General features: G+C 35.7%; 2 protein-coding genes and 1 non-coding gene across 4 annotated transcripts; 1 reads left to right on the forward strand and 2 right to left on the reverse strand.

Moving 5' to 3' along the window:
* Positions 1-1009: 1009 nt before the first annotated feature.
* Positions 1010-5705, reverse strand: LOC132057656 (uncharacterized). The gene is made up of 5 exons (XM_059450276.1): positions 5627-5705; positions 5250-5311; positions 4380-4664; positions 2276-4299; positions 1010-2062 (listed from the first exon to the last, which is right to left on the reverse strand). The coding sequence occupies exons 1-5, from the start codon at positions 5703-5705 to the stop codon at positions 1252-1254; spliced, it is 3261 nt and encodes a 1086-aa protein (XP_059306259.1). The 3' UTR covers positions 1010-1251.
* A 14706-nt stretch (positions 5706-20411) lies between these two features.
* Positions 20412-23190, reverse strand: LOC132056526 (uncharacterized). Of its 2 annotated transcripts, none has more exons than XM_059448766.1 (5): positions 23028-23190; positions 21625-21707; positions 21120-21533; positions 20969-21027; positions 20412-20869 (listed from the first exon to the last, which is right to left on the reverse strand). In XM_059448766.1, exons 2-5 carry the CDS (start codon positions 21665-21667, stop codon positions 20645-20647), a joined length of 741 nt encoding a protein of 246 aa, XP_059304749.1. In that variant the 5' UTR covers positions 21668-21707; positions 23028-23190; the 3' UTR covers positions 20412-20644. The 2 variants fall into 2 exon arrangements, with proteins under 2 accessions (XP_059304749.1, XP_059304750.1); XM_059448767.1 differs by having other exon boundaries at positions 22982-23163.
* A 1046-nt stretch (positions 23191-24236) lies between these two features.
* Positions 24237-24320, forward strand: TRNAL-CAA (transfer RNA leucine (anticodon CAA)). Its single transcript has one exon. It is a non-coding gene; the product is annotated as a tRNA-Leu (tRNA).
* The last annotated feature ends 1138 nt before the right edge of the window (positions 24321-25458 follow it).

Consider the following 25458-nt stretch of genomic DNA (forward strand, 5'->3'; position numbering starts at 1 on the left):
ATTTATTATAATTAATCACGGCGTTATAATTCTTGCACAATTAGTCCATGAACGAAAATATGGATCTTTTTCTTTTAACAATACCTTGGAAGCATTTAAACTGACGTGATTAATCCTATTAACAACAAAAAGTCTTCATAAACTGAGGTTAGCCTATGTTTTTGATTATCAATAATCACGAAAGTACAACGTAAACAATACCTTGGAAGCATTTAAACTGACGCCATTCCACCGTGAAGTTGCTGTTTCCGGTTTCAAGTAATTGAGGAATGAAATTGTGATTCAACCAAGCATAATCTACCGCTTGCCACTTGCCACCTTCATAAACATGATACAAATAGCACAAATATAATAAAAGAAAATAAATAAAAAGTTTCCACAGTTTACTCAAAGGTAATAGTACTGTATTAGCTGCAATCCTACCAAAGCTCTTCAGCTACCACAGCGATAACTCCGGTAACAGTCTCTTCGCGGCATCCGATGGGCAGCACTTGGGCGTCTGGAGTCGAAAAATTACATTCCTGGACATAAAAGGGGACGCCGGAAACGAAATCATGCCAAATTAGATGAATATCTCCCTGCCAACGTGAATATATCGAGAATAAAACGCTAAAAGATGCCTTTCTCTTCACCGGTGAAGAAGAAAAATTGCAGAGAGTTTGAACTTTGAACTGACCCAAGCCTGTGTTTCGGACCTTCTGAGTTTTCGGTGCGACTGATAACTAACCCAAATGGAGCGCTTTGGCATACACGCGGTTTGCAGTAAGAAAAAGAAGAAAATATACGTGTTAAATAACCAGGCCACAAAAAGTGAAGAGATCAATAGCCAATCAAATAGATACACATTTGTAGTACAACTCAGATAACTTTGTGTACAATATGTTGATGCTGTGTTCGTACTCCACCTTGTTGGCTTCTAGTATATTATTATATTATTAGAAAAATATCAGAGTACTAAATCCTTAAAATGTCCCTAAGCTTCTAACGGTATTATTTATCAAAACTTGAATGAAATAAGAACAACTATTCTTTTATTTTATAAATTTTCTTTTCATTGAAAATGAAAACATAACTTGTATCATAAAACGCGAGTCCACTTTGTAATTTTCACTTTTTACAAGTAAAACTTACTAAAAATGAAAAAAAATTATCAAAACTAAAGCACCCCAGCGTTAATATCAAAAAACTAGACCTAACAAAAATATCTAGACACTAAAACGGTGCAAACTGGGATCAAATCTTTGACACTGCCTAATTATCTTTACGAGACCACTTGTTCTTTGATTGTTCACCTCCAAAACTTCGCACATCTATCCATCTACTAGAACTCCGTTCAGGGGGGCAGTGGCCTTGTTGTGGAGATGAGAAATCTTCACCAAAACTTCGCTCCGTTCTAGCATGAGACCTTAAATCTGGAGATCTACTACGCCTTCTGGTGCTAAAGTTTCGCTCTCTCCGTGTATGCCACGGATGGGGTGAAGGCGTTCTGGATCTTGAATGAGATCTCCTCCTGGGCCGTGAAATATGAGTAGCTCTACCTGAAGTGGGAGTACTGGTTCTTTCTCCCCTGTGTAAATACTGAGGCACGCCTACAGAAGATAAATCACCATCACCAGGTATAGGCTCATACCCTTCATCCCTGATTCCTCTTACAACCCTCTGTGAGAAACTTCTACCACCATTGCGGCTCTGATAGCCTCCTCTCGCTGGTACCATCCTATTATGGACATCATAATAGTCATCCCTCTCAACAGATGATCTCCTCCTCACAAGTGGCCTGCGCACACCTTCTGAGGAAAATTTTATAGATTGCTGATGAACTCGAGAGTTTAACCCACCAAACTTGTCAGCAGAACCTGTAAAATTGTGGCGCCTTGAGTAGTTATGACTCTCAGAGCAATGATAAGTAGATGGGTGGCGGTTTCTTGAATTCCAGCTATTCCACTGGCCATCCGTTGCACCCCTATCTCGTGAATTATAACCAGATCGATATCTACCAACAAATTTATCTGGAGTAACTCCTCTTACAGGCCTCTGGTAAGAACCAGTAAGGTTATGCGGCCTACAAGAATTATCAAAAAAATTAAAAGAAAGCAAGACTTTATGCAAGACTTGAAGGAAAGAACCATTATAAGAGGCACCATAGTCACAAAAACAAATATTTAAATTACTTGGTGCTAAAATTATCAGCTAATTTATAAGAAAGCAAGACTTTATGTAAGACTTAAAGGAAAGAACATCGTAAAGGACACTAGTCTCAAAAACAAATACCCACCTGTTTCGGTGCGGTCCTTCAATATGTGACTGCAGCTTCCCTCTATTTGTCTTTGAACCAATTTCTTCAATGTATGACCCTCTGAATTCATATCTTGCCATGCAATCAGATGTATGTCCTTTTCTAAAATCATTCTCTTTCCCTCCAATCTTATCACTGAACCTTTGAGTCGTAGATCTAGATCCTGTACCCAACCCATTCTTTCCACCACTATTGTCAGCCCTATTGAATTGCCTCCTCATAAAGTTTCTTGGAGATCTGCCCTTCACAAAATCTACTTCTGGATATCCGCTGGTTGACGAGATTCTCTTTTCTATACTTCGTGAACCCTCAGAGCCGGCTTCAACAACTTCAGAGGCTGGGAAATCACCGGCATCAGAATCCATGTCATCTCTAACATCTAATTCATAATCAACACATTCATTTTCACCATCCTCAATTTCATAGTCCTCCCAAGAGTACATAATTGATCCCCTTAATTCTCCATCCTCAAATGGAGAATCATAGCCAGCCTCAATTCTAGTCACATGGTCTCGATTAATCATTTGACTATCTTCCTGAGAGATATCAGACTTATGGCTATCTTCAAAAGCCGAAGCACTCTTTGTGAATTGACTAGGATCGTCAATCTGCAATCCCTCATTACAGCTCCTTGAAGAGTCCTTCCCAGAAGTCGTGCATTTTTCCACTTGATCACAATTATTGCTGCCACTGGACTTAGAAATTACTCCATTCCCTTCCAACTGCATTCGAGAATCAATAGCTAAAATGTTGCCATGTTGCTCAACGGGTTCAATGGCAACAGACTGACCCTCAGCTATAGAGACCTTTGAGGCAGACAAATCTTCACACTTAGATGAATGATCGCAGAAATCTGTTTCTGTAGGATTACTATCAGAACTTTCAACATCCATGGCATTCAAAATACTAGTCTCAGATACTTCACTGGTCATTATAGGATCACTACGGTCAATGCATTTAGAGGCACTCTCACAGCCAGGCTTTGCTGGGAATGGGACTTCAGATAAAGCAGCTTTACTACATCCTGCAGCCTTTACAGAAGAATCTGTAATCTCTGTCAAAATTAGGCCGTCAGCAGCAGTGGTAGTTAATCCATTTGAGACAAGCATGCATGAGGCATTATGTGATTTAACAATAGAAGAATCAGCTAATGCATCTCCAGTGACAAGTTCACCTAATGTTTCTCTTTGTGCAGATAAAGAGTCCAAGGCTTTGGTACAATGGCTAACAGGGTTTCCAGAGAACATCTCCTCACCAAAGATTCTTTCATTAACTGAGGCTGATTCGAGCTTACATACTTCTGCTTTTACACTGGCAAACTCAGAAATTGCTCCACTTTTACCAGGAGGCGCACATTCCCCAAAGCTCTGTTTATAGTCTTCAAAATCCCTCTTTTTATCAGAAATTTCTATTTTGAGTTTCTCCTTTTGTGCGCCATCATTTAAGCCCTTGGCAAAAGCATTTTCCATAGAAGAATCCTTGGGAGGTTGCTCCCATGTATCCATTAAGGTGTTGAGATCCCAATGCATTCTGTCTACCTTTGGTGAAACTGGTCTATTTACAACTGAAGGTTCTTTGAATTCAGCAAAACCTTTAGGAGCAACCGCAGATTCATTAACAATGGAGGCCTCCGTGATGCTTGCATGCATCATATCTCCTCTACCAGGATCTCTCGATTCCTTCAAAACCAATATCTCCTTAGAATGAGGAGTAGACCCAGCAGACCCCACTGGTGCTGCATATGCAATCATAGCATGTGCCTCCTTGGCTTCATCAAGGTCATCATCCATGTCATTAATGCAAGCAGCATCAGCTAGAAGTGCAATTCCCGAGAAGTCTTCTGAAGGCATAGGAGTTGCTAGAGATTGTGGTGATAGTGAATCTTCGCGGTCAATAGAGGGATTTTGAGAGTGTGCTGATGAAGTTTGAAGCAAATGCCTTCTTTTCTTAATTGGAACGTGATCAACTTTATCAGAAGACCAACAGCCAGCTTCACCAATCTGCTAAATATTTTAACAGATGCAACGATTAGACATACTTAAAATTGTATTTGATAAAATCATTACAAAAAAATTACAAGTACCTTGTCAGAATCTGAGCCTGAAAAATCTCCAACCCTCTTGGGACTCCGATTTACCACCTTCACACCCTCATTCAACCGTCTAGCAACTGCCTTCCTAGAGCGCCTTCCCTTTGTCACGGCCTTCCAACTCAACTCAGGATTTATAGATTTTGCAACTTCCAGACCAACAGTATTAAGCATGTTACTCCCTCCACAGGTCTTGCATAATGACGCAGCTCGCTTATTTCTCTTATTGAACAACTGGGATGTTGATTTTAAACTATCATGGCAACTACACGAGCGAGTCTGCATAATTAAAACATTCTACTTAGCATCGTTAAGTTATTCAGACTTCGCAACTGCAGTACTTTCATGTGTAAACTATACACAAACTATAGGAATACTTTAGACTAGGTTTACCACAATCACATTGCTTCTCACAAACTCAGAATCAGAAGCGTATCTCATCACAACACATTAATTGGGCAATGCGACAAAAAAGAAAATAAATATCAATATTTGGGCAGAACCAAAGAAAGAAAGATTAGCACAAATATCGATACTTCTATATTGATAAATAAGGTTAAACACAAACATCAGAACTATCATTTAAAAGCATAAATTTGCTTCATATGAAAGTTCATCTCCACTTACGCGTAACTCAAAGTACAAAAACAACATACACAGTTGAATCCCACAAAGTGGCGTTTGGGGAGAGTAGAGTGTACGCAGACCTTACCCCTACATCGGTAGGTAGAGAGGTTGTTTACGCGTAACCAGCCATGTTGTCGTTTACATAATTTAACATTCAAGTTTCATCAGGAAAATCATCCAGAATATACAAGGTAAAGGTACAAGAAATTTATAATCATTAAATATGTTAAAACTCACCATTGGCTTAACCCTTATCATTGGAACCCCACGTCGGTGAAGGATTCCAGCAAAACGTCTACCTGTACAGGTAAATAAAATGAATAAGCAACTAAACCATATCTTTAAAGGGATATCTCAGGAAATCCATATTTTATGCATTAGTGTCTAATTTTTCCTAATCTATTGCTTCTAAACATAAAAGAAGGAAACCAAGTCTACGCTATCATATGCACGAAGTAGACCTAGAACGTGATCTCTACACAGAAAAAGAAAAGAAAAACAAAAATCTAGAATCACCATATTAACATAGACAGAAACAGAGAGAGCCATTGTAAAAGAGATGGAAGCTTTGAAAACGCGTAAATTACTGGATATAAAGGGGGGGAGCCACGTACGGTTTATAATAAAACGGCTAGGGTTTGGAGGAGTTGTCTGCAGCGAAGGGATTTTAGAGAAGTAAGGGAGTTGATCCATCTTGTGAGGAAACCCAACGATCCGCTTCGGTGAAGGAGAAACCCTAAAGTCTTCTAAACTAGTATTTACATCATGAAATACTAGATTGGATAGGCGTTCCGATGGATAACGTAATGTTAAACCCGTAACTTAATTGCATTATTTCATGTCTGTAGATTCCTAATTTTTGCATGAATCCTTCATCGCGAGCTTTCCGTGAATAGGTAGATCATAAAATTAGGCCGCTCGGTTGACTTGTCAAGCACAAATCCTATGGCAGCAGAAAGCAAAACAATGGCACTTCCGGCCACATAAACAATAAATCTATGGATATAAAAAGATCCCAATCGCAACTTCAATTGCCTCGAAGAGTAAACAAAACAATGGCACTTCCGGCCTGATCTTGACAACTTCAAAAGCAAGGAAATAACCATAGATCTGTCATATCTGGTAGTAGTCCCAAACATTGTAGATTCTCCAAAAACAATGAACAGATAATCGCAGAAAAGCATTAGCTAGGGTTTTCAATACCTGTTTCCAACAAAATTAAACTCGCCGACAAGTGCAGATTCCGCGATGACCTACTCAAAACTTGACGATTCTCATCAGAAAGAGAAAGAGATCTTCAGGTCTCGTTAACAGAAACAATGGCAGATCTCTTCTTGTAATATTGCTTCAATAAAACACTCAGCCGGAAAACTCGATCGGCCGCCGGAGTCGACCTTTATTATTGTAATATTTCTTCACTTGTTGGGAAGATATGGCACAAGTCTAAGGAGTCGTGAAACACCACGTATTTATGGTTATCTTTGTGACCAAATTGCCCTTGACTGCGTCCTTAATTTACCTTGGATGCCCTAGCCCCAAAAAAGCCCAAACCTATTTTCTTTTTTCTTTTTTGGAAATATTGCAATCAGCAGTGACAGAGCGGCGCTCTCCCACTTTTTTGCCCTCTAGATCTGCACAAATCTACCCTTTTTTTTTTAACGGGAAATGGGGGAGGGGGAGGTTTACAATGTGGGGATTCGAACTCTCACCAACAAGGTGATAGTTTAGGTCGCCAACCAACTGAACTACTAAATTCCTATTTCCTTTTTTTATTATTTATTTCGTGTCGCGTATTTTTGAGGTTTCAATTAATTCGGATTTCCAAACTTCCCGTAATTAAGGATGGAGGCACTATGGGGTAGTTTGGTAGGAGGGATAGGATGGGCTGGATTATTAATCCAATGGGATTGGAATTAATCCTATGTTTGGTTGGTGGGATAACTTTTTTGATATCCCATCTAATCCCATGTAAATGGGATAAAAGGTGGGATAAGGTGGGATTAGTAATCGCACATAAAGGGTGGAATTAGTAATACTATCTTATCCCACCCAATCCATCTACATGCGATAACTTATCCTTCTACCAAACGACCCCACCCCTATATTCATCCACCACAATTAATGTTAGGATGTACTTTAGTATAATTGGATAATTTTAGACGATTTGTCTTAACCATTAATCGTTTAAACTTAATGAGAGTCTAAATTTCATTGGCATATTCATTCATAATTAGGAGCAATTATTTTTTCTTAGGATCACTTAATGGGTGCGAATAAATATGAATGATAAATTATATCTATGCCAAACCAAGATTCTTGGCTTATACATAGGATTTTCGAAGTAAAGAGGATACTGGAGGAGACTTGGAGTTAATTACAATCATTTGGATAGATTCGCCATCAAACATACGTCCAACAAGCTCAAAGGGGATTTTGCCAAAGTTCCTTGGAGAAAGACGATATATAATAACCAAGGGGCATCTAAATGGCTATTCATCACAAACCCACCAATACAGGGTGAGCTGTACACCAGAAACAGATTACTCTAATGGGGGATCATCGATGATGTTGAATGTCCTATGTGTGGTTTGGAAACTAAATCAACTGAGCACTTATTTTTCAAATGCCTATTGTCTGCAGCAGTCTGGTGCAAGCTACTCCAATGGTAGGGGTGCTCAGGATCAATTCTAGCATGAAAAAATGAGCAAGAATGGAAAATATTGTATGCTAATGGAAAGAACCTCACAAATGAGATGTACAGGGTGACTTTGACTGATTGCATCTATATGTTATGGTAAGAAAGAAATTACAGAATCTTCTAGCAGAAAATGACGACAGCAGATGTGCTAACAAAGTCGATAATCCAATAAGTTATATGTCGAGGAACCATGAAGCCTAAGTTAGCTAGTAGAATTAGCCAGTTGAATCATTACATGTAATGTGCTAGATTTGTTTTGCATATAGGTTACTGATATTGTGAGGCTTTTTGTCCATGAATCAGACTGAGACAACTCATTTGGTAAATAATAATACAATTAGTTACCAAAAAAAAATATATGAATGATTAGTATGTACAATAAAATTTTAATATTATTAAAGATGTTACATTTAAAATTTAACGCAAATATCACATTTCACTATTATGAGTCACCATTTATAATCATGACCACCAACCATCATTACTACAATATGCACCAATTACTACCCACAATTATCATCAATCAACCAACACTGTATCTCGCCAATCACACAATCATTTGTCATTATCACAGTATCAGTTATAACTATTCTTCCACCATAATTATCTATACTAATTATCACTATCATCTCATTGTTAACCGCTACTACAGGTCATCATCACCATTAGGCGCTAGCTATTACCCCATAAAAATCACCATCAACCATCACCTAGATTCTGAATAAATTATTTACACATATTAAGTGGATCTTCTAATCCAAAGTTATTGAGTTCTGCCGAATTCGTAAGCGAATACTCTTACCTAACCACCCCCAATAGACACCCACAACAACCACCATTAGCTATCTGTAACAACTCGTACCCTTAAAGTAGCTACGCTCATGATTCAAGACTTAAAAACCAAGACGGAAGGTGTTGAGATTGAAATTTTACCTCAGACGGAAAAAGGATGCCTTATGTTAAATTGCTCAAGATCATGTTATAATACAATCATGAATCATGTCTACAATCATGTTTATATAACTCATGGCCTACTAAGCCAATCATACCCATGTCCATGTTTTGGGAGTTGCACAGATTCTGCGAGGAGGCTCAGATAGCCTGAAACTACATATGTCATCGTAAGATAAGGATCGCTCCGCCCAGTTAGGACGATACCTTCATGTTTACCCATTGCGGGTTATTGGATCCATTCATGTTCATGTTCATGTGTTGTACCCCGGCAAGGTACAAAATGGCTTAGCTGGTCGGGCAGAGATTGGACGCCACGTACATACGTGGTGATTACATGTCGTTTATACTAAGATTCTCCCACTTAAAATGTTTTACTCATGTTATACAAATATATGTATATTCATGTCAGATGATGCTCATGTTCATGTTCAACTTACATATACAGTCTCAGTTTCAGTTCTATTATTTCATGTGCCATGCTTATTTCATTCGGATTCTTTACTTGTCTGATCTATCTATTCAAATATCTTGATGTCCCTTTTATTTGTCTCTGGGGCGCGCGTTTCACGATGTATTTACAGGACGACGGATAAGCTCGTTAGGACTTTGTACGTATCAACTATTGGTGAGCCCCAACTCATTTGGGGTTTTATCTTTAATTATTTCATGTCAGTTATGCAGTTAAGGTATACCGGGGGTCTAGTCTCGGTAAACAGTTTTTGCTTATCAATTCTTAAGTGAGGTGAGAGTTGTTGATAATTACTTTGTATAGAATGTAACATTTCAAATTCTCTATGTATATTATATGTTTTATACTTTTCCTCTTCCATCCAAATATACAAGGAACACTTGTTAATATAAATATTTGTTTCCTAATTCATATCTGTCATTTTGTTATTTAAAATAATTCAACAAAAGCTGAATTTTGTATTATACTCTCAGATGATTTGGAGATACAGATTACTCTTCATGAAATTAGTTATCTGTTTGTAATTTAAGAATGTGTATTTTATTAAATACCTATTAATAAGCACCCTAATATTTAATATATTTTTTTATATACACGTATATTTGTTGAAGAAATATGTGTTGAAGTTAAGAAGGAAGATAACTCATCTATATGGTTGTTGTACATGGGCAATTTGTTTCATTAGCTTTAGGTTTCCTTGAAGCCATTAATTTCCTATTGATCGGAAGAACTGCTATCTATACGTAACCATTGTTATAGTACACTTTTGGCATATTTCTTAAAGAAAACAATAATGTTAATGGCTAAAATTTCAGAGGTGAAAATATATCTTCTATGAAGATAATATCTATGTGATTCTTGATTTTTGGACTCAGACTTCTTGTTATGAGAATTTTGTTTTGCGTATGAAATGGTTGTGGCAACCAAGTGAGTTGTGAGGAAGAAAATAGAGATTGGACATGTGTGGCTGTGAATTAATGGACGATGTTGTTAGCTTCGTGAGCTTGACCGAGATTATTTCCACCCTCCTACCTCATCGTCGAAATTTATATGATATAATTTGAATTGACACATAACTTAAGAAAAAATAAAATTTTCGAAATTTGTGGTCTTATGTATGCTTACACATTTGCTTGGCGATAACATACTCTTGAAATTTGTGGCCTTAAACATGCCCATAACATTTGTATGATTATAAGAGTCTCGCTAAGGGAGTATTTGGTATATAAATTTCGTGTTTCATTGCTCAAAATGTTTTGAAAAATATCTTCTCTAGAGAAAACTAAATAATTTTTTTTTTAAAACAAACAAGAAATAACTTTTTAATAAATATAGAAAAAACAAGTTTCATAAGTGACATTCAATGCTGATTGTGTCTCCCTAATCCCAATACTCCACCCCCACCCCCAAACCACTTCCTCACTCTCCCATTCCTCATGCCCTCCACTCCCACTCCACCTTCATCCTCACAGTAATTGTCTACATTACGTATAAATGCTCATTATTTACTTATCAAACTCAAAAATAAGTAAGTAAACCATTTTTTTTTTCAAAAAGTAAAAAAATATTTCCAATGGATATGTTTTCCTTCGTTCCAAACACACCCTAAGAGTAAAACGGTTAAAGCTTAAAGTTAATTGTTTTCAGGATAATGTCAATTCAGTCCCTTAGTCCGGAACCTAATTTAGATGTCTTAACCCCCTTTCAAGGAGATTCTGACAAGACTGACTTTAAAGTAGTCATTCGAAGTAAAAGGAAAACTATAACTATCGCTAATCGCTTATGCATATCTGTCCTGATAGTGATCTCCTTGACTAACATTTTCTATGCCTTTCTACCACTCATAAAAGGAAAGGAGAACCATTGAGAAAGTATGCTATGCGTAGACGGACGTGCTTCTTGCTTTTTTTTGAGAATTTTTTTAGTGAAGTTCGAAGGGTGATGCCAATCAATTGAAACTCTTCTTAAAACTTGATATATATTTTAAAAGTGTCATTATTTTTTAATGCGTTAAAATATTATTATATAAATCATAATTAATGGAATATTTTTCTTCTCGGTATATGCCATCGGTTCTTGAGTTTGGGATCTATACCAAGTACATTTATGATTACAAGGGATATTTTGGTTTGAAACTAAGTTATACAAAGATTATTGATAATACCATAGTTGTTATTTAGACATTAAAAATGCAAGGATTATAGAGTAGAGATTGTAATGTAAAAATTAGTTATCAACTAAAACAAAAGGCATAGTAAAAAGAAGTTTCAAGGATATACTCTATTTTCAGTATAAGTTTTATTCTCTATTTTGTTTTACAACAAACAAACCTCAAAATACAACTCCACATATTTTGCAATAATATTAAATATTTGCTTCAATTCAATACCAATTAGTAGACCTACACCCTCACATCATAAATGTGGAAATTTTGTTTGATTGAAACCATTTTCTTTCACTTCCCTCCATATGCTTTCCTCCTTCGCCCGCAGGGTCCGAAAAAGGATCAAATTATACTTGTATACGGTAAAAACCGGATATAACGTAAACGGGTAAACGAGGGCGGGGAAGGAAGAGGAACGTGCTGATGACATTCGAGCGCCGGAGGAGCGCTTGGACGAAATGAAGCAGGACACCATTTGGTCCACCACCTTTATCGCGGGAACGGTCGGGCGCGGTGGGGGGGTGTGGCGCTGGTCCGCACCGGTAGTTGGTCCGTGTGGCCGCAACTCGTGGTGGCCCGTTGGTCGTATAAGCGGGTGCCCACGTGAGCCACGCGTCGATGGCGTCGCCATGGTCAACCACCCCTACGCGTGCGTGTGTCAGGCGCGAGTAATCAGCCTAATCCCCACCAAATCCGTTCGTTGTCGTCTTGTTATTATTATTTTATTAGTTCGTTGTCTAAGCCCATGGAGGCAACACTATAAATATGGGGCATCCCCTCCTTTGTGAGGGTCAAGCTCCGTGGAGACAAAGAACACTTTGTATTAGCAAATATATACAAATCTCTCCTCAATATCGGATTTTGGTCGGATTCATTGTGTTCATATCTAAATCTATCCAATCAAGCAATATTCATATGTTATTAGATACACGAATACACGGATCTCGGATTATTATTACTTTCTTCGTATCATACCTATATATATATTTTCCATCGAATAGATTGAGGCTTAACCACATATCCTATACCTACTCACAAATTTAATTGATTATCCGAATTCGGGGTAAACAATACTGTGTTAATTTACTTTTTTTTTTTTTTGGTAAAGAATTGTTTTCACGACTCGAATTAATGACTGATCACCCAATGACGATTTTTATTATTGTTAATCCGTCGAACAAATTTATAAAAATAATTTATGAATGTTATGATAGTCAGACATAGTTAGAACAGTAGCCTTGATCATATTAAAATATGTATTTTTGAGTTACCTCTTTACGATAGATATTTTCTTTTTCATTTTTCAACAACAAATCCAATGGGCTTGATCCTTCTGTTTTAGTTAGTACATAATAATTAAGAGAAAGTTATACGTTTTGCTGTTTCTAAAAAATAATTAGAACCTCTAGCCATATTTACAAAAAATATGCACAAGTCATGTATAAAATCTCTCTCTCTATATATATAAAAAAAAATTGGCGAGCAGTTATATAGTGCAAAAACCCCAAAATTAATGAAAGTGTTGCGTTTTAGAGTTGGATTCTATGCCAATTCTAAAGGTGCTTGTTGTACTAACTCAAATATAGAAGGTTTTACCCCAAAAAAAAAAAAAAAAAAAAAAAAAAGAACAACTCAAACATAGAAGGAGAAATATAAAGAATGAAACAGAAAAGAGAAGAAAGAATGTACTAGTATTCGTAAAAGCATAGGGTGCATATTAAGCTAAGGTGAGGAATAGAATAGAATAGAAAAAGCTTTTTGGTTCTGACATATCACATTGGATGCTGCCCTCTTTTTCTTGGTTTAGTTACACGGTGAGAATGGTCCCAATCATCACTCACCCCACCACTTGCATTCATGGGTCCCACGTTTGGGCATCAAAAGTCAAGAGATGCCATCCGTGTTTGTTCCGTTTGGATCTTCTTCTTCTTCTTCTTCAAAATAGAACTATTTTTTATTTTACTTTTTTCTTCCTTTTTTTAATTTTTTTTTTTTTTTTTTGTCTACTTCAGTCTTTTCTTCCTGCTAAGGATTTTGGGTGCTAAAGTTTTGACTATAGTAGAGACGTGTGGTGATGGACCCATTTTTGGGCTGGTTTCTTCGCGGCCCAGACTTTCAAATGGGTTACTAGTAGAGATTAATTTCATAAATAGCTATAGTTTAGAGCGAAATTATGAAACGTAATTATGGTTTTGTTTTAGAATATAGCGATACGGTGTATCCACACACGCGAAAGAGTTATATCAGCGCACATAGTTGTGCTGAAATCGCGGGTATCAACTATGTCACTTCATACTGTATCAATTGAAATCGCACGAGAGAGATGTATTAGCGAATACAATTACGCGCGTGTATTGTGTATTTGCTACAAAATCCAAAATATAGCTACATTTCGCAATTTTTTTGAAACTATAACTATTTAGCATAAATACAGTCTAAATATTTGCCACGATGCGTAATTTTTCCTATTTTCAGTTCAGCAACATTAGCTTTTGGGCATTTTTCAAGAAAATTCACGATCTGATTACTCATAATTATATATATATATATATATATATATATATATATATATATATATATATATACATATATAATTTTATCTGAAAAAGTGAATAAAATTAATTTTACACTTGCTCGTTTAGAATACATGATTGAATTTAGATTTCACCGAAGTATAAGAAACACCGTCATCATCAAACCAAAAGGAGAAAATAGAACTTTAATATTTAAACTACAATGCTGTTAATTCACGCTTGTAGAAATTTGCCTGTGGCTGTTTTCAGACCTCAAGCATGAAGTTTGCTCCATTTGGTACAATGGCTACATTTTAAATACATTGTAAACATTGGTTAACTTTAAACAATAACCCTAAAGTGGTATTTGTGCACTTCTCGCGGGGTTCCACCCCAAATCATGCCGAGTTAATTGCGTTGTGTGGCCTTCTGAATAGCTCATGAGATATTTAGTTCAAATTTTATTCATTAAACTAAAATGGACCATATTTGCACAACTACCTTATCAGAAAAACTACTAACCTGCATAATTGTCTTTAAACTTGGAGTTAGAGTTTACCTTGGAATACACAATGAATATTTGTTCTAAAACCAAACCTAAATAAATAAGAGCACAAAACATAAAGAGCCGCATAAAAAAGGCCATTTGTTCAATTCACCTGATTCTTATTGTGACGTCCAATAGCGTATCCAAGGGCGGATCTACTTGGAGGCCAGGGTGTTCACCCGAACACCCTTGGCAAAAAATTACAGTGTATATATATGATAAATTTTCTGTGTTTATGTGCATATATTAACTTTTGAACACCCTCGGTAAAAAATTACAGTGTATATATATGATAAATTTTCTGTGTTTATGTGCATATATTAACTTTTGAACACCCTCGGTAAAAAATGACAGTGTATATTTAGTTTTTTTTCTTTTTTCAAACACCCTGAATGAAAATTCTGGATCCGCCACTGAGCGTATCCATTTCTTTTTTAGTGTGCGTACACAACTCACAAGGTAAGAGGTTTTTATAATATCTTCACAGTACCAAATGGTGCAATTGCAACCGTGCAAGTTATTATTCTCTAGCACACCCTGTAGACATATTATTAATATAGAATTTAGGCATAAACTCAGAGTTTAGTCGAGGTTAAATCTCAGCTAGCACGGTTGCACCTCCACATTGACTTGGTAACAACTAGACCAGGGTTCCATTGCTCATAGTTTTTTGACTAATATAATCCATATGTTATTGGAGTGATTCTTTTTAGGGATCTTTACACAAATAGTCAGTCAGATTCATTGATTATTTTTCTTAGTTGATAGATATAAATTATATACGGTAATACATATATTTTACAAGAATTATACCTATATCATACATTCACCGGTTATTTTCAATTTAAGTGGTTGGGTAGGTGATTTTTATGTTAATTCTTATTCTATTTTAACGTGATCAATAACTCAATTCGATTAGACCGTGATCACTTTGTATGCAATTACAAATTGGAAGTGACGAAAAGAGAGTAATAATGTGTAAGTACGATTTGAACACTCCACCTACATAGAGTATAGGACAAAATTGTGAACTACTAATTCCAATTTCTAGCCACATTAATCCCGCAAGGGGAGCATAACTCTTTATGATTTAACCAATAAAAACGACCCTGCCTTATATTTTGTATTTATTTTCAGATTTTTTATGTGATAAATAAGAAAAATTTATAAGAAAGTCATAAATTTTAAAAATAAAATTATAAAGAGTTATAAAACCAATTGTCCAATTAAGATTTGCTAGTTGTTAGAATGAACATGTAGATCTTATCCAAAATTGAGTCAGCTTTAATTTTAAGTAAATCCAGTCAAAATAAACCAACCATTCCAACTGCCACATAAGTAGCGACATTAGGGGACCCAATTGCACACCCACCACCCACGACTCAACATTACAATCCGGAACCTAAATGACCCAAAAGTAGTGCAAGTGAACCAAAATACCCCAAGAAAAAAAAAGTGATACCAAAGTACCCTTAACATAGTAAATTGCTGCGTTATTGTACTTAACTGTAACGGCTCAGTTAGGTCCAATAACGCAGTAATTTACTGCGTTATTCTGGTTTATTTATTTATTTTTTAACTACTCTCTTTCGTTTAAATTTTCACACTTTTTTCGTACTTTAGCCATAGATTAATCATGCTTCGAGACTCCGAAACTTCAATATTTTATACAAAATTCAATTTTTTTTTGTGCGATTAATAATGTAGGCTCAATATATCAAGGATACGCAAAACTTCGGGTCGTCGTTTTAGTAGTTGAAAAGTGTTTGAAGTAAGTTTTAGTTTGAAAACTTGTTATCAATAGCTTTAAGTTTTTTATTTTTACGGTTTAGATTTAAGCGTGTTATTTTTTAGTTAATGCGTAACTTTATTTCGAATATGTTGCGATTTTTTTATAATTAGTTTATGATGTCACACGAGTTAGTTATAAACGATAACAAAGAGTAAAATAAGAATTATCATTAAAAAAAAGATACGCAAAAAATATACTTAATATTTACTTAAACCATGCATCACACACCCAACCAAGGCCCGCCTAGATTTGATCCCTGGTGGTTTGGATAAAAAAGAAGTCAAAAGGAGAAGGCTAAACCACCAAGCCAAGTTTGTGAGAGTGACAATGCAAACACTTTTTATTAGTTATAATGTTCACTAATGCTATCTAACTTGTTTTCATAAATTGAATTTCGAACCCTGAAATTGACATTCAAAACATTATTACCGCTGGATTACCATCTTGAAATATATTTTTTATCATTAGATTTCTACTAAAGATGAATGGAAATTGTGCACCAATTTGGAGGAAAACAAAAAATTAATGGGACAAAGGACGTTTTTCTAAAAATTGGCCTGGCCAAATTTGCGAAGCTAGATCTCGAAAAAATACCCAAAACCAAAAAGAAAAAAAAATCGCGTAAATAGGACGTCCGATTGCAAAAGTTATGACCATTTAAAGTTTCACTAATTTATAACTACTTTTTCTCCCTATACTCCTTATTTTATAATTTTATCTTATCAAATTGGATTTGTATAAGTACTTAAGTGCCACATTGTTTAAATCAAACATTCATAAATCTTGCTACTCAAAGACAAATGTACCATCAAACATCACTGATAATCGAGCACTTTTCAACCATTAAAACGACGATCTGAAGTTTTGCGTATACTTGATATATTGAGCCTACATTTTTAATCGCACATAAACAAATCGAGTTCTATAAACTATTGAAGTTTTGAAGTCTCGAAGCATGATTAATCTATGGGTCAAAGTACGGAAAAAGTGTGAAAATTTAAACGAAAGAGAGTAATTTTAAAATTAAAAAAAAACGCAGTAATTTACTGCGTTATTGGACTTAACTAAGCCGTTACAATTATTTAATGCAGTAATTTACTGCGTTAAGGGTACTTTGATATCACTTTTTTTTCTTGGGGTATTTTGGTTCATTTCCACCTTTTTTGGGTCATTTGGGTTCCGGACTCCTCAACATTACAATTAAAAAAGAAACAAGGAAGCCCACCAACCACATTCAATCCTATATCAATTTTTTGCGCGGATTGTCCTTCGGTCCTTAATTTTTGACCTTCAAATTGTCGGTCTTTAATTTTTGTCATACGCCTAAAAATTCATGGGTTCCGGATTCGAACCCCTACTCAGTCAAAAATTATAAAAAAATAATCTCATGACAGAGTTTTAGATTCGCAAGGCAGAGTTTGCTCTATGCTTGTAGGCAGAGTTTGCTCTATGCTTGTAGGCAAACTCTTCCTTAAGGTACCAACTCTGCTATGCGATTTTTTTTTTTTTAAAATTTTAACTGAGCGTGGGTTCGAACCCAGAACTCATAAATTTTTAGGCGAGGGGCAAAAATTAAAGCATCAAAGAATTTGAGGGGCAAAAATTAAAGACCACCCCCGAATAAAAGCAGTCGTGCAAATTGTATAGCAAGAACACAAAGTTTGACGTGGGAGCTTCTAAATTTCATGGACCAATTCAGAATCAAAGTGACATAAAAAACTACGTATTTATGAACACGTCCTGGTAAAGGTCGTAACGTTAGAGAAATCATTACTGCAAGGCACAGAAGGAGAGGTCATAAGTGACTATGCCGTAAAATCTATCTTCGGAAAAGACATACATGATAGAATCGTAACCACATAATACTGACCCTAACCGATATAACCATATCTCAAACAAAATCTAGCATCCTTACAAACCAATTGTTAAGATTCAACTGATATGGCAACTTCATCTGCTGGAACTTTTCAGCGCTCCCAAGAGAGGAGCATCTCATTTTCTTTCACATTTAGTTCCTTCATAGGTAGACACCATTACAAATCATTATGTGCAAGATAGATATAAAAAAGAACAAGTGCAGCTACTAAAATGAAAGGAATATGTTTACACTGCTAGCAAAGCCTTCCAGTGCTGTTGTTGCCTGTGCATACGTAGGGCCATCCAACTGCCGTCACAGCACGCTAAGAGGCTTTTGATTTTGGAACAGACGCCTAACACACATCTTTTGGCTTCATTATGGTAGCCTAAGAGCAAGTCAAAACTACAACAAGGACATGAGCAACTTTGCTAAGGCAGAGAGTGATCTTCAAATCAAACTTGAAATTGGTATAGGGGCAACTGTTCACTATATTGATGATCAACACTGAAAAGATCTGAAACACCCAAAATTACATGGATGCAGTGATGAACAACAAATATTATTATGCCATGCAACCACCAGGAAGGATCACAAAAACCATCACGATAAGACTTCACATGGAACAAATAAGAAACAGTTAATTAAGCAAACTCGCATGACAAGCATAAGTCAGACACTTTATGGGTGTGGAAACTTGAATTGTTGTTGTGAGGCTAATCCAATGTAAAACCATTAATTTTGTCACAGTTTTATAGTTAATGTCAATAACTACGTATGTGTACTTCAGAAGGTTTCCGCATTGACCAATGATAGCAACAATTCAAGATTGATGTTACAGAATAAAGAATATCGTAGGCTTGCAGATGCAGATCTTTCCTCTTGAGCAAAAGCAAGCAGAAAATCAATTGATCAGCAGATGCTAACTTTTGAGATCTTTGAACCTTTTGATACAAGCAAACAAACCATATGAGACGAAGTTTATGGTTTCTGTTGCAGAAAAATGCTAATCAAATCATTCAATTTTCAGAAAAATACAAACCAAAACCTGAACAGCACATTTCCATCAAGTCAAAAGTTTCTTAAACAAGGCTACCAAACATTGATCTGAAGCTTCCATAAAACATGAGAAAATCATATGAAGAAAAGAATAAAATTAAAAAGAACATGAGAAAGTGATCCCTCAACAAAGTGTTGTACTTCAGCTTTCATTCAACATGCTTAATGAATCAATTGAAAGTAAGGCTCTGGGTCCACAACATGCTTAATGAATCAATTGAAAGTAAGGCTCTGGGTCCACACCAGCAACTACTTTAAAAAGTCAGACAAAATTTAGGTAGCTGATATGTTATAAAAATTGTCTTACTGCATACAGAAATAAAAAGATGGCTGGATCAATCTAGCAAGTGTAGATTTCGTCTGAGGATTGAAGGAATGTCCAGGTGCTATTACGGCAAGAATTAACAACTTTGGAGTGCTGAAATTAGAGAAGCAAACACTCTTAAGAAAGCCAATTGTGTTTGAGCACCCATGGGATCAAATGAAATATGCTTGTACGAATCCATGCCCATACTTCTTGTAAACAATCCATCTCCATCAGCTAAGACACATTTACATTTGGATTGAGAATTAACCACTTACTGGTAGACATAATTAATTACAACGACCACTCAGGAAAAAGGGAAACATAATGCTCCTTTTCCTAAGACTTGTTAACCCACCCCCCACCCTTTCCCCCGGATAATTTTTATATTACTATGTTAATAAAGGATTCCTTATCATTCTAATATCTTGATATAGTTCCAACAAGCCCATTCTTTGACTCCCTTGTAGTGGCTGATGGATGTGTACTGTACTCCTCCATAATATCTTCCTTTACCCTTTAGAATGGCTGGACCTATTTTCTGGCATCTTCCCTATAGACTGTTTACAACCAGTTTGGTACAAAGTATTCTTCCATAACTGGGATTTGGGAGAAATTATGGTATATTTATCCTGAGAGAGATTTTTGCTGAGATTGGAGAAGCAAAAAACTCTAAGAAAGACGATTGTGTTGAAGGTTTAGTAGAGTGAATTCTAATTTAGCTTCTCTGGATAGTTGTACTTGGCACTTGTACATAATGGTCTTTTTCCCGAGACTCGTGTTACCCTTCTCCCGAGGCTCGTGTTACACTCCTCCCTTCCCCTGGATAATTTGTTTAGAGTAGTTAATTCTGTTGGAGTAGTTCAAGTTTAACCATTTGAGCTCTGATAGAATGTCTCATAAACTGGACAACATGTTACTCGTTTCATCACCCCCAACCCCTGCAGCAGTTTCTTGGTCCAATCTTCCTACACACAACCTTATAGATAATGAGCATAGTAGTATAATAAACAATAAAGAAAAAAACAGAAGAACAAGAGAAGGTGTAGAATGACTACTCCAGCAATTCATCTAAAATCATCCGAAACAGGAAATTAACTTTTTACAATAGGAGGAACAGAATCCAAAACACATCAGTTAATATGACGAAAATGTAAATCATCTGAGACAACAAAGGAGCTAGTCTGCCCTCTTTCCACAAGACCAGAAAGAACTAACTAGTTCAACAGTCATTTAGCCGACTGACTGATGACTACGAAGAAATAGGGTGCTTGTGATCAATGCTTTGGTAGGTTGGGTGTTCCAGTCAAGGCGAAACATGGAGCGCTTACATCTTTCCAGCTCATATATGAAGATAGCTTTGGTGATATAGGAGATCCCAGAGAAGGTGAACAATCTCCACAAGTTCCCCTTTTTTCACACTGATCATACATCAGCAGTTCTGGCATCTCTTCCACCTCAAAGTGCTTCTTCACAGGGGTCTCTAGCTCGTACATCGAAGACTGATTCACAAATCAAAAACACAAGAGGTTCAGAAACAACTCTAATCACACAGAATCAAAAGACTACATGAGTTATAGATAACTTCAAATCCTACTCACCATTGATTTCATTGGCAGTTTAGGCGCATGTGGAGATGCTACTAGCTGCACAGGGATATCTGTCATATGAAAAAGATTATCAACTAAGACATGGAAGATATATGTCTTCATAAAACAATAAGACACGGTTGCTCAAATTCAATTTTTTTACCATTGTCTAGTCCAACTTCCTTCAGAAAAAAATCCATGTCCATCACCTTTCTCTGTGCTTTGATGCACTTCTGATGATCATGCAGAAATTGTTCTTCAGCTATACAAGTTGGAGTATTCGCTGCTGCAGCAGCACTCAATTTCTTATCAAGTCCCTTCTTGGACCCCTGCTGCGTTGATGGCTTGCTCGAGTTTGTAAGATCACCGAGCGCTTTCCTGCCACCCTTAGCAAAGTTTTTAGTGGCATTAAGATCTTTCCCGATGGAAATTACACCCGTGGAGTAGTTTTTCTTTGATGCCTGCAGAGAAGAAGGCTTTGCTGAGTTTGAGATGTCATTAAGTGCTTTTCTTCCACCAAGTCCTCCTCCTTTCTTCAGGGCCTTGGAAGTATCATTCTTTCCAAACAAAGAAGCCCCTGTGGAAGATAAAATTTAGTTAACCAACAGTAGTAAATCATAGCATTATGTCAATGGTTATACAATGAGGTTATGAAGTGAGGTTTCTACCATCAAAATGTATACTGATATTCTGATCCTGAAGCGTAGCCATGTATTCGTGTCCTAATAAAATTTGAAGAAAATCCTGCACCCTGTAAATGAGGTTAACATGAAATGAAAGTCAACATGATTGATCACATACAGAAAGTAAAAGAAAAAACAACAAAGAAATGAGTGTTATAAGAAACAAAGAAGTTTCACTAATGTTTTAACTCCACGAATTTCGAAAGTGTACTAGGATGTCACATTTCGATTCAGCGTTTATAGCTTTATATTCTCTCTTCAACCATTTAGAATAACATTTGCAGTGGAAGCAAGGAACAGAATTAGCAAAAAAAAAAAAAAACTGCTAATTGCTTTTCAATATAAGCAGTTCAAATTCTGCCCAATAAAGGGCATGTGTATGTTGGAAAGAAATAATTCTCTATAATGTACATCTGCAATCCCATCTTCAAGAGGGCAATTAAAAAATAGACGGTTTAATACACTGTTGATGACATAGTTTTTTTCTCATAACTTGTTTTCAAATGAAGAAATGAGTGTTATTTGCAAGAATCAAGTTAAATACTGATACTATTTGATAGAACTACTCAATGTGTATAGCTTTATATTCACTCTAACCATGTAAGATGACCATTTGCAGTAATAGCAAGAAACAGAACTAACAAATGCTCCTATCAATCAGGGACAAGGGGGTGCGAAAAAGATATGCCAAAACTAACACCAAACTAAACAGAATGATTACCAGATATAATCTATCATTCTACTTTTGCTAATATTGCAGTAAAAAATGTCTCTGTTTTGACATTCTTGTTTGTAAAGGGTAAAGATTACTTCTAGAGTTGTTGGAGTACGGTTATTATCTTACTAAAGTACCTAGATTTTCTATCAAGATCACATCACTAAACTTGCCCTTATCCAAAAGGCTTCTATAAACCCAAATCTTTTTTTTTTTTTTTTTTTTTTTTTTTTTTGTAGAGTTTTTAACCTTCTAAAGTTAAAATTCTCCTGTATGGAGAAAATTCCTCGAGGAGTGTTGAGTAGGAGTCCCTTTCAATTTTTCAAGAATACTTTCTTAATCAAACAACCCAAAACGCTAGAATCATACATCTTTAGTTCAGTAAAATGAACCAGAACTTTAATCAAATGGAAAAGTGGGTCAACAAGATTAGAACCTAAGTAGACAGCAAAAATTTGAGTATAAAATCTGTCTTCAACTTGAACCCTGGATAATGATACAAGAAAAGTTGAAGAACCCCCAATTAGGAAATGTAAAAAAGGTCAAGGTTTTAACATAAAGCCATATAGCAGTTAAAAGAAAGAAACTAGAATCATCATTCTTGAAGTAAATATATAATTTTCTCAGCGATTAAAATCAGGATGATAGTTAGATGAACACAAAAAATACTCACAGAATAGAGAAATTTACAGCCTTCTTGGGAGAATTCACACACAATGTTATCAAGATTTCTTCTAAGTTCGTAAGGTATGTGTTGATGATTTCTCAAAATTCTTTTGTGTTTTTTTCGTAGAAGTTTTGAAGTTGCATAACTGGCCAAACTAAATATAAAGGGACGTTATTAGAGGAGCCCCTGCCAACGGTCATATTTTGCCCCTTTTCCTAAATTGCCCTGGTTTTAGGTTCTAATTACAAAAATGGTAATTACTACGAGTGGTGATATTCCGTATTCCTGACTTTCTTTTTCATTTGCAGTTTATGTGTTAAGCTATTAACACATAAACTGTAAGAGTGTACGGGGAGGGTAGAGTGTCATGAGAAACTTTCTTTCTTATTTTGGGAGGTAAAAAAGTTATTTCTGATAGACCCTCGGTATAAGGACAAGTAAATTCAAAACATTACAAAAGAAATAACGAAACCAAATAAGCTAAGGCAAAACGCAATAAAATTATGATAGAGCAGTCTGAAAAAAATAAGCAGTAAGATAATTGTAGAGAAACTTAATAACAAACATTAATTAATAACTTGATAAAAGTGATAACGTACTTGTTATAATGATTTTTACTACAGTAATTGCGTACAGATAGTTTAAGAACTAGTAACTTTCTTGTTAATAATAGGTTAAACAATAGTAAGTACATTAAAAATTTACACGATAAATATATAATACTTAAATCGCCAATTTGGAAGATATTTGGTTTGAATTTTTTCTTCTTCTTTTTCCAACTATTCTCTTTCTATGACAAGTAATTAAGATTTTTTTTTTTTGGGGAATTTGTAATAGAGTATTACTACATCTTTTTTTCGATTTCTATGCACCCACAGGATTTTTCTCCAATTCCTTTTTTTTCCCAATTTGAATTGCACACAGATGGTAAATAAATGAAATACAAAAAGACGAAGGAGAATAATTTCTCTTAAAAGAATTAACCTAAATAGCTGCACACCCAACCCTTTAAAATTAAATATAACAGACAAATAAGTATGTAATAATTTATATATATCAATTAAGGAAAATAAACACTGAAACCGGTCAACTATTTGTGTAAGGATCCCTTTCTTCTAATCTAATGAGTCTACAACTACTTGGATTAATTTAATCTGGACTTAAATTGAGTCCGTTTCATACAATAATTAAAATGGAGAAGCACTCTCACATAGAGTCAGGATGGCCGAGTGGTCTAAGGCGCCAGACTCAAGTTCTGGTCTTCGTAAGAGGGCGTGGGTTCAAATCCCACTTCTGACAGTTATTTTATATATAATTCCTTTTATTTAATGAGCAATGTCAAACATATAATTCCTTTTTTCCTTTTATTTAATGACCAATGTCAAACATATTGTAACACCTCGTACCTTTAATGAAAGTTTTGACCACGATCCTAGACTTAGAAAATCAGATAAAGAATGTGGGAATTGAGATTTTTCTGTTCAGTTGTGATATGGTGGTTTACGCCCATGAACGATGGTCGTATTCAATTTACGCCCATGAACGGTGCCCGTGGCGAAACCAAGAATTTACGAACGTTACGGAATTTGACATTTTGAGGTCATATGGTTAAATACGGACCGTAATTCACTTTACGGCCCGTATTTCAAAACGTGTTTGGAATTTGAGAAAACTTCCTTGATGAAAGTTGTAGAGCATTGAAATACCTTTCCAACGGTATCTTACGGGGGTCAAACGGACATCGTGCAAAGAGTTATGGCCATTTCGAAGAGACGCGGTGCGGTCCATATCGCAAAATACGACCCGTATAGCGAGTTTACGACCCGTAAACTGAAAATACGGCCAAGACGGTGTTGGACGTAAATTGCATTTTCCGAGGACGGTATATATTCGTCCATACTAGTTCAAATCATTATTTTTCATTCCTTCAAGCCACTAGAACGACTTCCTACCCTCTTCCTTCATCAAGAACACCAAGGTAAGCCTATTCTAATTATTCCAACTCAATTCTAACACTTATCCTTATAATCTAAACAAGATATTATCATTCAAAAACTAGGGTTTAATGAACAATGTCAAACATATAATTCCTCTTTTCCTTTTATTTAATGACCAATGTCAAACATATAATTCCTTATTTAATGAACAATGTCAAACATATAATTCTTTTTTTCCTTTTATTTAATGAACAATGTCAAACAATTCAAATGTCTATATCATGTTTATATACGGAACCAAAAAATGACTTTGTAAGAGTCTTGGATAGTGAGCGAAATCCTGGTTTTTTTGACTTTCAAAATTTGTTATTTTATAACATAATTCCTTTTTCCCTTTTATTTAAAGAACAATGTCAAACAATTCAAAGAGGCAACATAGCGTATTTTATATATAATTCCTTTTATTTAATGAACAATGTCAAACATATAATTCCTTTTTT

Source organism: Lycium ferocissimum, chromosome 5, assembly GCF_029784015.1.
Source record: "Lycium ferocissimum isolate CSIRO_LF1 chromosome 5, AGI_CSIRO_Lferr_CH_V1, whole genome shotgun sequence".
NCBI classification, from domain to species: domain Eukaryota; kingdom Viridiplantae; phylum Streptophyta; class Magnoliopsida; order Solanales; family Solanaceae; genus Lycium; species Lycium ferocissimum.